Source organism: Desmodus rotundus, chromosome 13, assembly GCF_022682495.2.
Source record: "Desmodus rotundus isolate HL8 chromosome 13, HLdesRot8A.1, whole genome shotgun sequence".
Classification (NCBI taxonomy): Eukaryota; Metazoa; Chordata; class Mammalia; order Chiroptera; family Phyllostomidae; genus Desmodus; species Desmodus rotundus.
The window spans coordinates 23,264,024-23,277,194 of NC_071399.1; the positions used below are offsets into that span (position 1 = coordinate 23,264,024).

The 13,171-nt window shown below is 40.4% G+C and overlaps 1 protein-coding gene across 1 annotated transcript; it reads left to right on the forward strand.

The window, feature by feature from the left end:
• Positions 1-523: 523 nt before the first annotated feature.
• Positions 524-2,882, forward strand: LOC128779819 (indoleamine 2,3-dioxygenase 1-like). The gene is made up of 3 exons (XM_053916361.2): positions 524-568; positions 1,026-1,174; positions 2,174-2,882. Exons 2-3 carry the CDS (start codon positions 1,090-1,092, stop codon positions 2,527-2,529), a joined length of 441 nt encoding a protein of 146 aa, XP_053772336.2. The 5' UTR covers positions 524-568; positions 1,026-1,089; the 3' UTR covers positions 2,530-2,882.
• The last annotated feature ends 10,289 nt before the right edge of the window (positions 2,883-13,171 follow it).

Below are 13,171 nucleotides of genomic sequence, written 5' to 3' on the forward strand. Positions count from 1 at the left end.
TATATCACTGGTATTTGAGTTACTGCTTGCTGAGTGGTGCTTGGTGAGAAGACCGACCTTCAAACTAAAGACATTAGCAAGCTTTGGGGGAACAGGGGAACCTAGGAACGTGTTCCATAGGACTGCTGGGGTTCTTGTTTCTGGATTTTTTGTTTGTTCATCTTTTTGAGATTTATTTCTTTCTTCATGGAAGTAAATTATCTGTTATGTCAGAAAGCACATGAAGTAACCTTAAAGAAATGTTGACAGTTTAATTAATCTGAGCATGAGTGGTCGGTGAGCTCAGGCTCTTGCATAGCCCTGTGGTAGAACCTGTTCAGGAGATGCAAGAGATGAGCAGGGCTCACTTGGGAGAGGGCAAGTGAGTGTGAGCTTGTCCTCAGGGGCTTTCTCTACACAGACAGCAGACTGCCCCAATTGCGTTTCCTGCGGCCTCTGCTGAAATCTGCTGTCAGCTGTTTACATGAGCTTGATTTCCCTTCACACCCTCACTAAACACATCCAATCTTTTCACAGACTGTGTGAAACCAGACCAGTTTTTCAATGTTCTTCGCATATACTTGTCTGGGTACGTAGCCTTATGTTTGAATTTTTCTCTCCCACAATTAACATAAGGAATCTACCAAGTTCCCACTAATGGTCCCCACTATCCATTGTGTTTAGAAAATACTTTTTTTTTTAATATGTAAAATACATGTTGTAGAAAAAGAATAGACTATTATCTCTGTTATTACTTGGTGAGGCCTGCACTGGTATATGGACAGAAAAGCTGGTCATTTTAAAGAGAGAGGAATGATCTTTGTTAATGCAAAGGTAGGCTCTAGCCATAGAATACGTAGACCCAATTTGCTCAAAACCATGCCGTGTGTTACCTTTATGCATACACGTGAGTGGAAAGGAGAATGTGAAAGGAGAATAATGAGATCTACCTCACATTACCTTCCATTCACCCTCTTTTGCAAGATTTTATGTCTGAAAATTTGGCAGTTAATCCAAATAATGATTTTCTTTCCTTCCTGGCCCAGCTGGAAAGGCAATTCCCAGCTGCCAAAGGGTCTTTTGTACAAAGGAGTCTCAGACACCCCAAAAATGTTTGCTGGGGGTAGTGCAGCCCAGAGCAGCATCTTTCAGTGCTTCGATGTTCTGCTGGGCATTGAGCAGAGTGCTGGTGAAGGTGAGTAGAAAACGATAATACTCATCTCCTATGTTAATGCAATAGTTCTTTAATATCTAAAAAATACCTTCGTATCCGCATCTTATCTGAGCTTATCTGGTGCTTTTAGGAGAATCAGCATAGTAGAGATTGTATTGCTATCATCCCATTTCACAGACGAAGAAGCTGAAAGTTAAAGAGGATAAGTGGCCTGTTCCCTGTTAACCAGCTAGAAAGCACTGAAGGCAAAACTCAAACCCAAGTTCATCATCCTCTCAATCTTGGCCTGTAAATATGTATTTATAAGGCTCGACTGACTGTGGCGAAAACTATAGTCCATGTTCTAAAAAATTCTTTCTAAAAAGATTTAGAAAGAAAATGTCACCTGCAAATGAGACAGGACTGTGAGTAGGAGTTGGGGAGGTGGAAACTTCAAGGACAAGAGGACCCGTACTGCTCTTGTCCTGCCTTCCACACTGTCGCAGCAACCCCTGGACAACGCCCAGACTGAACGGTGAAGATGAGCCACGTTCATTATGCTCCTCCTAAGGGCTTAAAAGGAAGGACTTCTTTCTACCATTTTCTTTCCCCTAAACTTCTATTTAATCGAGCTAAGGAAAATACGCTTTTTTTCTTGGTCCATTCACTTATTTTAAAATGATCCTTAGAACTCTCTTGGACTTGGTGTCACAATCCGTCCAGACAAGTTATATATGTACCCTGCCTACATCATCGACTCCTCCAGATGATCAAATGCAGTGGGAAAGTGAGAAAGGACGCACAAACAAAAATCTCTATTAGGAAAAACTGAGTTTAGCTCACCTGATTTTCAAAATTAAAAACATTTTATAGTAATTGCCATTACTAGGAAGAAGAATAACAGCTTTCTAATAGGATGGTTAAAAACTCATTGTCTTATGCTATACTGTTGGTCTGTGATCTTCCAGCCACTACGACCTCCTCTCCAGGTTGCGGAATCTTCTGTCTCTCTACTAACTTATCTTCCTCTTGTTCTTTCAGCATCAGCTGCTGCATTCCTCCAGGATATGCGAACATACATGCCACCAGCTCATCAGAGATTTCTTCGCTCGTTAGAGTCAGGCCCCTCAGTGCGTGAGTTTGTCCTTTCAAAAAATGATGAAAACCTAACTGCAGCTTATAACGACTGTGTGAAAGCCATGGTCTCTCTGAGAAGCTACCATCTGCAAATAGTAACTATGTACATTCTGATTCCTGCAAGCAAGAAGTCCAAAAAACCCAAAACTTCTGAAAAGCCATCGGAAATGGAAAGTAAAGGAACCGGAGGCACTGATGTCATGAAATTTCTAAGGAATGTGAGAGGTACAACTGAGAAGGCCCTTTTGAAGGAAGATTGATTTAACCCAAGCAAGGGTACATTTTGTCAGGACAAAGATTTTATACATATATTTATATATATAAAAAGCACACACACATATGTGGACACATACATACATATATGTACACACATGCATATATACATATAGGTGTATACATATGCTACTCATTATATTAGACTCACAAATTAATATGTAACAACTTCTTAATAGTGCATAATAAAAGATTTTAAAATGTTTTTTCTGTGAATTCCTTGCACGAAAACAATAAAAAGCAATTAGAAGTGCTATGATCTATTCGAATGTAATGTAATGATGAAAGTTGAATGTAATGATAAAAGTTGAAATGATACAATAAAATACCTAAAAGTTGCTTTATTCATAACTATAATTACCCTGCTCCAAATGAGACCTACTCCACACTGCTACATGCAGGGCTAACTGATTCCTGTACTTTCCCTTCAGGAATATCACACTGTCTCACAGTTACCTGTTTATTTGTCTATATTCTCATTACAACATAAGCTCCATGATACCAGGGACACTATTGTTCACCATAGGCACGCATGCCTAGTTGTCCATACATACATAATAAATATATTAGATAAATATTGAAAAGACTGAGTGAGTTTATGAATAAATCAATATGTGCTAACATGAAGTCACATTTGAAATACAATTTTTCCTAGGAGGTCAGAGTTATCAAGCATTCACACTCTGGCATGAGTTTAGTTACCAGTGGAATCTAAGAAAGTTATGGCTGGAGAGGAATTTAAAAATCGTATGACCAAACTCATTATAAAGGCTCAGAAGAGTGAGGTGGCTTACTTAGGGTCACACAATTAGTTTAAAATGGGAGGAGAACTTTTTTTGACAACTTCCATCTTTTTCACTTCACTTGGAGTAAGTGGGTTAGAAAGGAAGGGATTTGGGGTAGGAAATGAGATGACTTAATAGGATCTCATGAGGTAGTAAATCGTCAGCCAGAAATTGGGTATTCTATTAAAGATGAGAAGAGAAAAAAGGTGCAATGGTTGTATGGGTGGAGAATTAGCAAGCATTTTCAATTCAGAAAAAACTCAGCTCTGAGGGGATGGGTTGAATACACCCAAGTACATTTGAAGAAGGAAATGTAGTCACATATTTCTAAAGTGAAACATCCAAAAACAATTTTAACATCATTTCTCAAACACACCCAACCTAACCCAAGGAAATCAAGCAGAATCTCTGCTTACAGCAAAATTTCACATCTATTACTAGTGCATGGTACATATTTTCTTCTTTATTCTCCAGCCAATATTTCTGCAATAAGCACATATACATTTATAATAAAAATAGGCATATGTGTGTATACATACGTACATAACAAAAGCACATGTGTATGCACGTGAGTGTAATTTTTAAGTGATCACCAGGAAGATCACCATGTCTTAGAGTTTGATGCTTTTCAAAAGCACTAAACTGAGTCAGGAGAGCAAGAACTGGGCTTTATTTGGACATCTCCTTGGTTTGTGATCTTAGGCAAACGCTTCGTATTTCTGTAAAATGAACGTGAAAACACTTGCCCTGTCTCGTTCACATGGTAACTGTGAGGACAGAATAGAATATAGTGCCCAAGTACTGGAACATATAAAGTAGTACTAGAATATATGTAAATAAATTTTCAGGACCCTTTATTGCCTCTACGTCGAGGCTTTTTTTTCTGTCTTTTCTGCTACACTGGTCACTCCAGCTTCACAGCTGTACCTCACAGGGCTACACATCAGGAATTTTCTCCTTCAGAGTTGGTTTTACCTGATTAGCATTGAATCACGTTGACACACAGAATCTTTGGCCTCCTCTGCAAGGCTCCGCATTGTATCTTCTCCTTCGGAGCAACACATCCATGTGACATGGGGTGGAGAGGTGGGTAGTGGGAGGGGGAAGCAAGGGGCGCTGTCACTCACACTGCTCTGCTGTTAGGCAGGTGATGGCCAGTCTGAAACCCAGCCTCACATTCTCCACAGAGTGTATACCTTTGTTCCTCAGAGCCGATTCTCTTCTATCTGTCCAAATAATAGAGGACGAGATTCCAAACACACTCACAGATCCAGAGAATAAACTGAGGGTTGCCATATAGTTGGGCTGGGTGGAAAAGGTGAAGGGATTAAGAAGTACAGGTTGTTAGTTACAAAATAGTCACAGGGACGCAAGGCACAGCACGGGGAATATAGTCACTAATACTGCAGTATTAATGTATGGTGCCAGGCACTAGACTCGTCGGGGGGAACATCTTGTAAGTTACGTAAACGTCTCACCACTATGCTGTACACCTGACACTAATATGTTGAATGTTAACTATAATCGAAAAATTAAAAAAAAAACAAAATCACTGTGACTTTTGAAAAAAAGATTCCTGATTTCCCTTTAAGTCATCCCTGGAATGGGAGAGGTACAACAAAATGCTGGGTAAATTTCTTAAGAAATTCTACTTACTGTTTCTCCTCCGCATGCCACATGGGCTCATCACAGTGAGTGGTCAACTGGGAAGGGTCGCCAGAGGTTAAGTTAAGGTCCTACTGTAAGAAAAGGTTTTCGCTAGATGTAATGAATTCTTAGTAACATGGATCCTATTTAGATAGAGTTAATGATGATTCCCTCGCTGTCTGTGTCCTAGCAAAATCAGAAGTTCGTAATGGTATATTCTTCTACCTGTTGTTTTCTGTAAGTGAGGAGAAATTGGCTTAAAATACGTATCTTTTTCATATAAAGAATTCAGAAAATTAAGTATTCTTGATCTCCTCTTTACTATAATTAATTTTATACAATAAATAATTGAAGTTGCTTTTGCATAAATTATATCTTTTTTCCTTCTTACTCTAATATATTAAATACAATATTCAGTCCTGAACTTCTGAACTTCTCTGGACCACTCTGCACTTCTTTTACCCTTGTCGAAGAGCTGGTGCCAAGAGTTACTGTTGGTCAGTTAGAGATGGAAATTTACTCATTCCACACAATTGTTTTAGGTGATAACAAACAATTGACAAGTTTGAAGTTCAGAAATGCTTGCAATTGGGCACATAAACATCCACTTGAGATTCTCCAAGTTTCTTGCCGCCTGGGACACAGTGACAAGACCCTCCCCAGCACGTCTGGCCGTGCAGCAAATGCCTGTTTAGAGCTCTGTATTCTGATTACTGCTCCAGCTGGTCTTTGTACATCAACTCATTAATCTTCAAAGCAACTCTCTGAAATGAGTAGTATTATCCTCCCCATTTTACAGGTAAGGAAACAGAGGTGCAAAGAAGTCAAGAAATATGTTTTAAAAATGCAAGTAAAAGGCAAAGCCAGGTATAAACTCAGATATCTGGATCAAAAGATGGAGCTCTTAACTACCAGAGGAGGAAATTCACCCAGTTTCTGAGGGAATACTTCCTTTACCTTCAGTCTTTAACTAGAAAAGGGGAACGCAAGGGAATTTAATAAACTGGGGAGCATAAGCCTGGTTGCTTAGCCAGGAAGCTAGAGCTTCACTCCCCAGGAGACCACAGCATTGCTCTGCCAAGGGGATTAACATTCTTCCCTTCCCCCGACTCCAGTACCAGGTTCTTGGGGGGCCAGGAGGAGGTGCTGAACCATAGAGGCCTGTCAGCGTAACTAGGAGGTGTTAACCCATCCAAGGCCCACGAAAGTCAGAGAAGCTGATTGGTTCTTTTGAAAATGCACCTGGTCTGTCAAAAGCCCAAGCTAATATAATCCCAGGAGAACAAAGAAGCTCTCTCCCTCTTTCTCTCTCTCTCTCTCTCCCACCTGGTAATGTGTCCACCCTGTGTGCTCACACATTCTCTCTCCATTGCTATGCGGCCTTAGCAGCTGCATGGCCAACAACCACTCGTACTCTGTCACTAGAGCAGCTGGGAGCAAGTTAAGCTACCTGGATCGGGACTGAGCCACCTGAAACAATAGTTAATTGTTTCAATTTAACTGAAAAAAAAAATCCCTCCCGAATTTCTAGCATTAAAAAAACAAGCAAAAAGATAACTTTGCTTGTCAACCCAGCCTTACACAATTCAAAGATTAAATATAAACAATATGAATTCTGCAAACGAACATCAGAATTATCTGACACATGGAGTATAATCATATAGCAACTTTTTAATCTATACATTAATAAGATAATTAATAATTATTTAGTTTTTCTATGTACCTCTTACTATTCTAAAAGTGTCATATATATCAATTCACCTCATCTTGTCCATGAGCCTATGAGAGAAGTACGAGCTAATTTTAAGGATATTGAGAGTTGATGGAGTTCAGTAGCTTTCAAAAGCTACACAGTTATTATACGGCCAAAAAAAAAAAGAGAGAGAGAGAGAGAAAGAGATTAAACCCAAGTAATCTGACTCCGGACAAATATGTCAGTCTGTTACTGCGAAGGAGACCTGGCCCTTCCTCGGTCTGCCTGGGGCAAGCCTGTTGTGTGGGCTCTTGGCTTCATGCAGGAAAGATTTCACAACAGGAGTCCAAGTGACTATGAGGGCACATTTATTAATGTTGGGGACAGTAAAACAAGGAGGGGCTTAACCTAGAAGAAGCCACAGGAGAGCCTAAGTGGTACTGTCTTGGTTGTCTGAAAATGTTATAGTGATACAGAGAGATCTGATCAGATCACTAGGGAGGACAAAGAAGGGGCTGTAGGAGGTGGTTGCCCGAGGCAATGGTAAACAGTCTAGGATGGGATTGGCTGAGAAGCTGAGTGCATGCTGAGCACAGGGAATTACAGGCCAGAAGAGGTAAAATAAAAGGAGAGCAGAGACTGGCTCTCTGACTCTCTTCCTCAAGGCTGCCTGGACTCTTACGCTGCAGCTGCCTGCATTTCCCAGAGGATGGTATTTTGGATGGGAGAAGAAACTTCCAGCACAGTCTAGGACTGGGCTGGCCTGGCAGAGGGTGGCAGGGTTGTTCTTCTTTGGATGTTCTAGAGGGGAGGAGCTGTGAGGCAGAAGCCTGCCCTTCTTCCAAAATCATGTAGCCTTTGTATCTTATGTTGTTTTAGTTTGTAAATTAATCCTATAGAAGAAGATAATTAAAAACTAACAGGGGAACTCAGGAGTTAGATTTTAGACTTAAAAGATAGGCTTAAGTGATAAAGCTGTAACTAGAGATGAAGAGTTTAGCTTTGATTGATAGGCTTAAATGACTAATGCACGTGGAAAGCTGTAATTCCAAAATCGTGAAGCTTTTGAATAAACACTCATTCCTTCATCACTGAGCTTTTGCCTCCAGAATTTTGCCTAGTGGGTGGTGGTGGGCAGCAGGACTCCACTTGCTGTTTGGTAACAACAGGAAAGAAATGACTTCGCAGATAGTGGCTTCCACTGACTGGTTGGTTGGTACCAGGGCAAGGGGTCGTCATTCAGTGCGGCCTGTCCTGAAGTCAGCTGTGGTGCCGCTTGTCTGGTTTTGCCGCAGTCCTGAGCCTGAAGCTGAAATACTGCTGAGGTCCAGATGTTCTCTTCAGGGAGCAGAGGCCAGGGGAGGAGAGGTTACCCTGTGGGCGAGGCTCTTGTTTTCCCAGTTTGGCCCCCGGTCAAACATGGGAACTTCAGCCCTGGTGACCATCTGGACCTGGCCGTAAATTGTTCGGCCAGTCTCCCCCATCCCCTGCCCCACAGCTATCTGTCTCAGTGTCCTTATTCCACTTGCCAAGGAATTTTCTTAGCTTTTTATTAACTTGCCTTGAAACCACAACACAGTACAACCTTCCTTGAAGGAAAGACTTTCCTTACAAGTGAACAAGTGAACTCTGCTCCTTTTGACTTTAACAATCAAAGTATTGAACATTTGATTGAATGGGCTCTCTCCAAAATTCCCACCTCCTGCATGACTTTTTCTTATGTTGTAGTAATAAAAGAGTAGCAGAGGTGGGGTGGTAAAAAGACCTATATTTGTTCCCATTACTGCTGTGTGGAGCAACCAGCCCAAGCTTTTCAAAACGGGAGCACAGAGGCACAACCCTGACCTGGAAAATGCCCTGAAGCCCTTTTGGTGTCTGTGCTTTTGCCAGAAGAGCTGTAGCCATGGGAGCTGAGTCTGATGGGGACTCAGCTGGTGCCTAGAATATGGTGACTTGCGAGGGAGAGAAGAATGGAGTTTTGAAAGCTGGAAATCTGCTCAGTAAAAGATCACTTGCTGGTGTCTACAGAGCTGAGTTTACTCACTCTGGTTTAGAATTTGCAGCCAAATAATAAATAAGGAAGTTGGAATGGTACAGAATGTCAAACATGAGGTGAAAACACATTGCCAATCAGAATGTCCTTCTACTTTGGAACTTTATAACTATTTTGAAGATAGCAATTATGTATAGCTAGTGTTTGAAATGTACCATAATAGGAAAAGGAACAGATATTTAAAGAATAGAATGAAAGCCTTTTTCAAAAGCAAGGTTTAAAACTTCACGCACCAGATAATCACAAGAATGTTGTATCTTTATTTTCATGATATATATTACCCTAGGATTGCACCTCCTACTTATATACAATGTAAACATCAAGATTGCCAGTCTGGGGCTAGCAACTCACTTGAAAATGCTACATAGAAAAGCGTTATACTTTATGTGGAACTCCTAGTTAACATTCTACCCAGAAATTGCAAATCTGAGTCCACTGTGGACTTGGACAGAGTTTGGTCTCTGAGCTGCATGCTCTATGCATTACTCACTGGGAGGCCACCTTTTAACACTGACAAGGTCACAACCACATTCACTGAAGTGGTATTCGCAGATTATGAAATGCTAACCATATTTTTTCCAAAAGGTGTGGAGCTATGAACGCTGTTGGGTGTTAACAGTGTGAACTATCACACGGCCTTTAACTTGTTCACAGATTAATCAATCCGATTGACAATCCAAAGGGCAGCGGTGGACACGCTTCATTCAGAGGAGGTGTGTGCAAACTTTCTAAAGGAGTCGTTTATATAGGTGGTGATTAAAATGTAAGGACTAGTTCTTATCCAAATGATGGAAAACATTTTACCTTGTCAATAGGCAGCGCTCATCTACTGGCAACATTAGTATAAGTTACCAGAAAAGTATCGGAGGACGTAGAAACGTGTCTGCATATTTGTTCAGCTGGGGAGATCTAAGTCTCTAAAAAATTACCTGTTTTTTACAAGGTACTGCAAATGCATCTGGATAGAAAAGTACCCCGGTGTTGATTTTGAAGTTTGGTTTTATGATGGGGCAAAAAGGCCCTTAAGAGAAGATTTAAAGGCCGATAGCTGAAAAAACTGAGAAATCTTATACCTTGATAGGAGAAAGTAAACTTGATGACTTAGAAGAGGACATAGAAATATGCCTGATCCATGCTAACAGGAATTATTGCATTTGTTCAGCACTGGGATACATCCTTTGAGAGGAAAATAAAACTTATCTCCACACAAAAGCCTGTGTCAGGTGTTTGTTGCAACTTTATTCGTAATTGTCAAAACTGGGAACCAACCAAGAGGCCCTTCGGTAGGTGAATAGCTAAACTTAGGTACGTCCTGACAATGGAATAATATTCAGTGCTAAAAAGAAATGAGTGATTTAGCCATGAAAAGACATGGAGACACTTATGCATAATACTAAGTAAGAGAAGTCGATCTGAAAAGGCTGTATACTACATGACTCCAACTATATGATAATCTGAAAAAGGCAAAACTATGGATATAGCGGAAGGATCAGTGATTGCCAGGGGGTAGGGGAAAGGGAATGTCAAGCACGGAGGATTTTAAGGGCAGTTAAACGATTCTATATGACACTATAGTGGTGGATACATGTTATTATATACTTTTCGAAACCCATAGAAGGAACACCAGCAATGAGTGAAATGCAATGTAACTTATGGACTTTGATGGTAATGATGTGTCATTATAGGTTCATCAGTTGTGACAAATGCACCACTGTGGCATGTGAAGCTGTGCTTGGGGGGGCAGGTTTATGGGAACTCTGTACTTTCTGCAGTGCAACTAAAACTGCTACAAAAAATCAAGTCTGTTAAGAAGAAAAGATTTATGTGATCTTACATAATTCACCTAACCTCTCACTGGTTTTTGCATGCCGAAAATGGTCAGGGATAAATAGGTCATTTTTAAGTGCTTTCCAAATGTATGAGTCAATCACATATGTGATCTGCAAATTAATCTGTAAAAGAACAACTAATAAACTAGGTTAATCTGATAAACATTTTAAACAACAAAATAGCAACATGTGTTTAAAAGTGGGACAACATATATTTAAGGTCATAAAGATGATGATTTTGATGTAACAACTATTTTTATATATTCATATGTTTTAGAAGTTTACAAGTGTTTTCAGGAAATGGTATTGTTTCCTATCTATGACCTTACCAGTAAGTCAAAACAGAAACTGTTTCCTTATTTTGTGGTGACACAAGAGCCATGCACTGAAGTAGTTTCAAATTATTCTCAAAACATTGGAAACAGGGTAAATGAAGACGGCACTACCAGAATAACCTGTCTTTTAAAGAGAGTGTCTTTAGAAGAATAAACATACAAAACCATCTAATTCTCCAAAGGCAGTTGAAGCGTCACGGACTGTGGGAACAACTCCCACGGCTATGCCAGTACAACGGCCTTCCACCTCTCCGCTCCTACCTTAGGCTATTGTCCAAACCCACCACAGCAGAGTTAACTTGTAGGGGATTCTCTCCCCACTCTGTTCTCGTAGATTTGTTTTGTTCTCTTTCAGTATATATTTCTTTAGCTCTTCAGTAGCAACTATGGCTCTGTGTGTGTGTGTGTCTTACTTCACTTGCTAATTTGTACTCCCATGTAGATAAGATCCATAGCCTTTTAATTTTTACATCATAGCACTTAGCAATATATTCAAAATATCGGCTATTAAAAGAATGAACAAATGCAGTGTTGAGTCAGAGCACTGTTTCATTAACGGGGTTATACTTACCCCCATCAGCATCAGAATCTCTCATTACTTTTTGTTCAATAACCATCTAATAGGCAAACATACTGGGCAAGCTCCTTAGATAACAGAGATAAAAAGATTAATGGCACCGATCCTACCTTCAAGGAGCTCACTAGTGGACAACTGGGTGAATTAATTATTTGAACACAACGGAATGAGGATTATACGGATATAAAGAGGGAGCACAGGAGCAAAGAGCTGCAGCCCCTAAACCCGGTGAGAGCTGAAGAGGGATAACGGGGCTTTCCATGGACAGAACAGGGAGGAAAAGCGGGCACTAGAAAGGGTTGTGGCAATACTAGACTTTCTTGGGTGAGGTAATACATGAGATAAGTTGTAAGAGATGATTGGTATATATGCAAATGAAAAAAAAAAAGGTTGGGAAATCCCAGAAAGAAAAAGATGTGTAAGAACGCAGCGTGAGCATGCACTAGCTGAGGAAGTACACAGAGTTCGGGAGAACCGAAGCATGAGAGAATTAAGATTGATAGGTAGGTGGAATTCAACCATAATCAGTTTCAAGAGCCGTGCACTGAAGTAGTTTCAAATTATTCTGAAAACAAAGGGAAAGTTTTTTTTAATTGTTGACACCATCACAGATGTTCCCCATTTTGCCTTTCTCTTTGCCTCCCTTTACCCAGCCCCCATCCCCCGACCCTGGCCTTCACCACTTTGTTGTCTGTGTTCCTAGCTATGTGTATATGTGTGCATGTTTTTTGGCAAGTGTCTTCCAGTAACCCCCCTCCCACCTCCTCCCCTCTGAGATCTGTCAGTCTGTTCCCTGTGTCCACGCCTCTGGTCCTATTTTGTTCGCCAGTTTACTGTGTTCACTAGATTCCACAAGTAAGTAAGATTGTATAGTATTTGTCTTTCCCTGGCTTATTTCTTTTAGCATAATAATCTCCAGGTCCATCCACGCTGTCCCAAAGAGCAGGAATTCCTGCTTTTTAAAAACCGTGGAGTATTCCATTGTGTAAATGGATAACAGCTTTTTAATCCACTCATTTACTGATGGGCACTTGAGCTGTTTCAGATCTCGGTTATTGTGAACAATACTGCCATGAATAGGGGTGCACATATTCTTTCTGATTGGTGTTTCGGTATTCTTAGCATACATTCCCAGCAGTGGAGTTGCTGAGTCAAACAACGGTTCCATTTTCAAATTTTTGAGGAAACTCCGTACTGTTTTCCAAAGTGGCTGCACCAGTCTGCATTCTCACGAGCAGTGAGTGAGGGTTCCCTTTTCTCCAAATCCTTGCCAGCACTTGTTATTAGTTGATTTATTGATGGTGTCCATTCCGGCAGGTGTGAGGTGACACCTCATTGTAGTTTGAATTTGCCTCTCTCTGATCTTTAGTGACATTGAGGATTTTTTCATATGGTTATATGTCTATTGGCCATTTGTATGTTGTCTTTGGAGAAGTGTCTATTCAGGACCTTTGACCATTTTTTTAATTGAATTGTTTGTCTTCCTGATACGGAGTTGCATAACTTTTAAAATATATTTTGGAAATTAACCCTTTATCGGATGTGTCATTGGCGAAAAAGTTTTTGCCTTCGCGATCAATGAATATTTGACAAAGGAAGCACGAACATACAATGGAGTAAAAACTGTCTCTTCGGTAAAAGGTGTTGGGAAAATTGGACAGGTACATGCAAAAAAAATGAAACTAGACCATCAATTTACACCATACACAA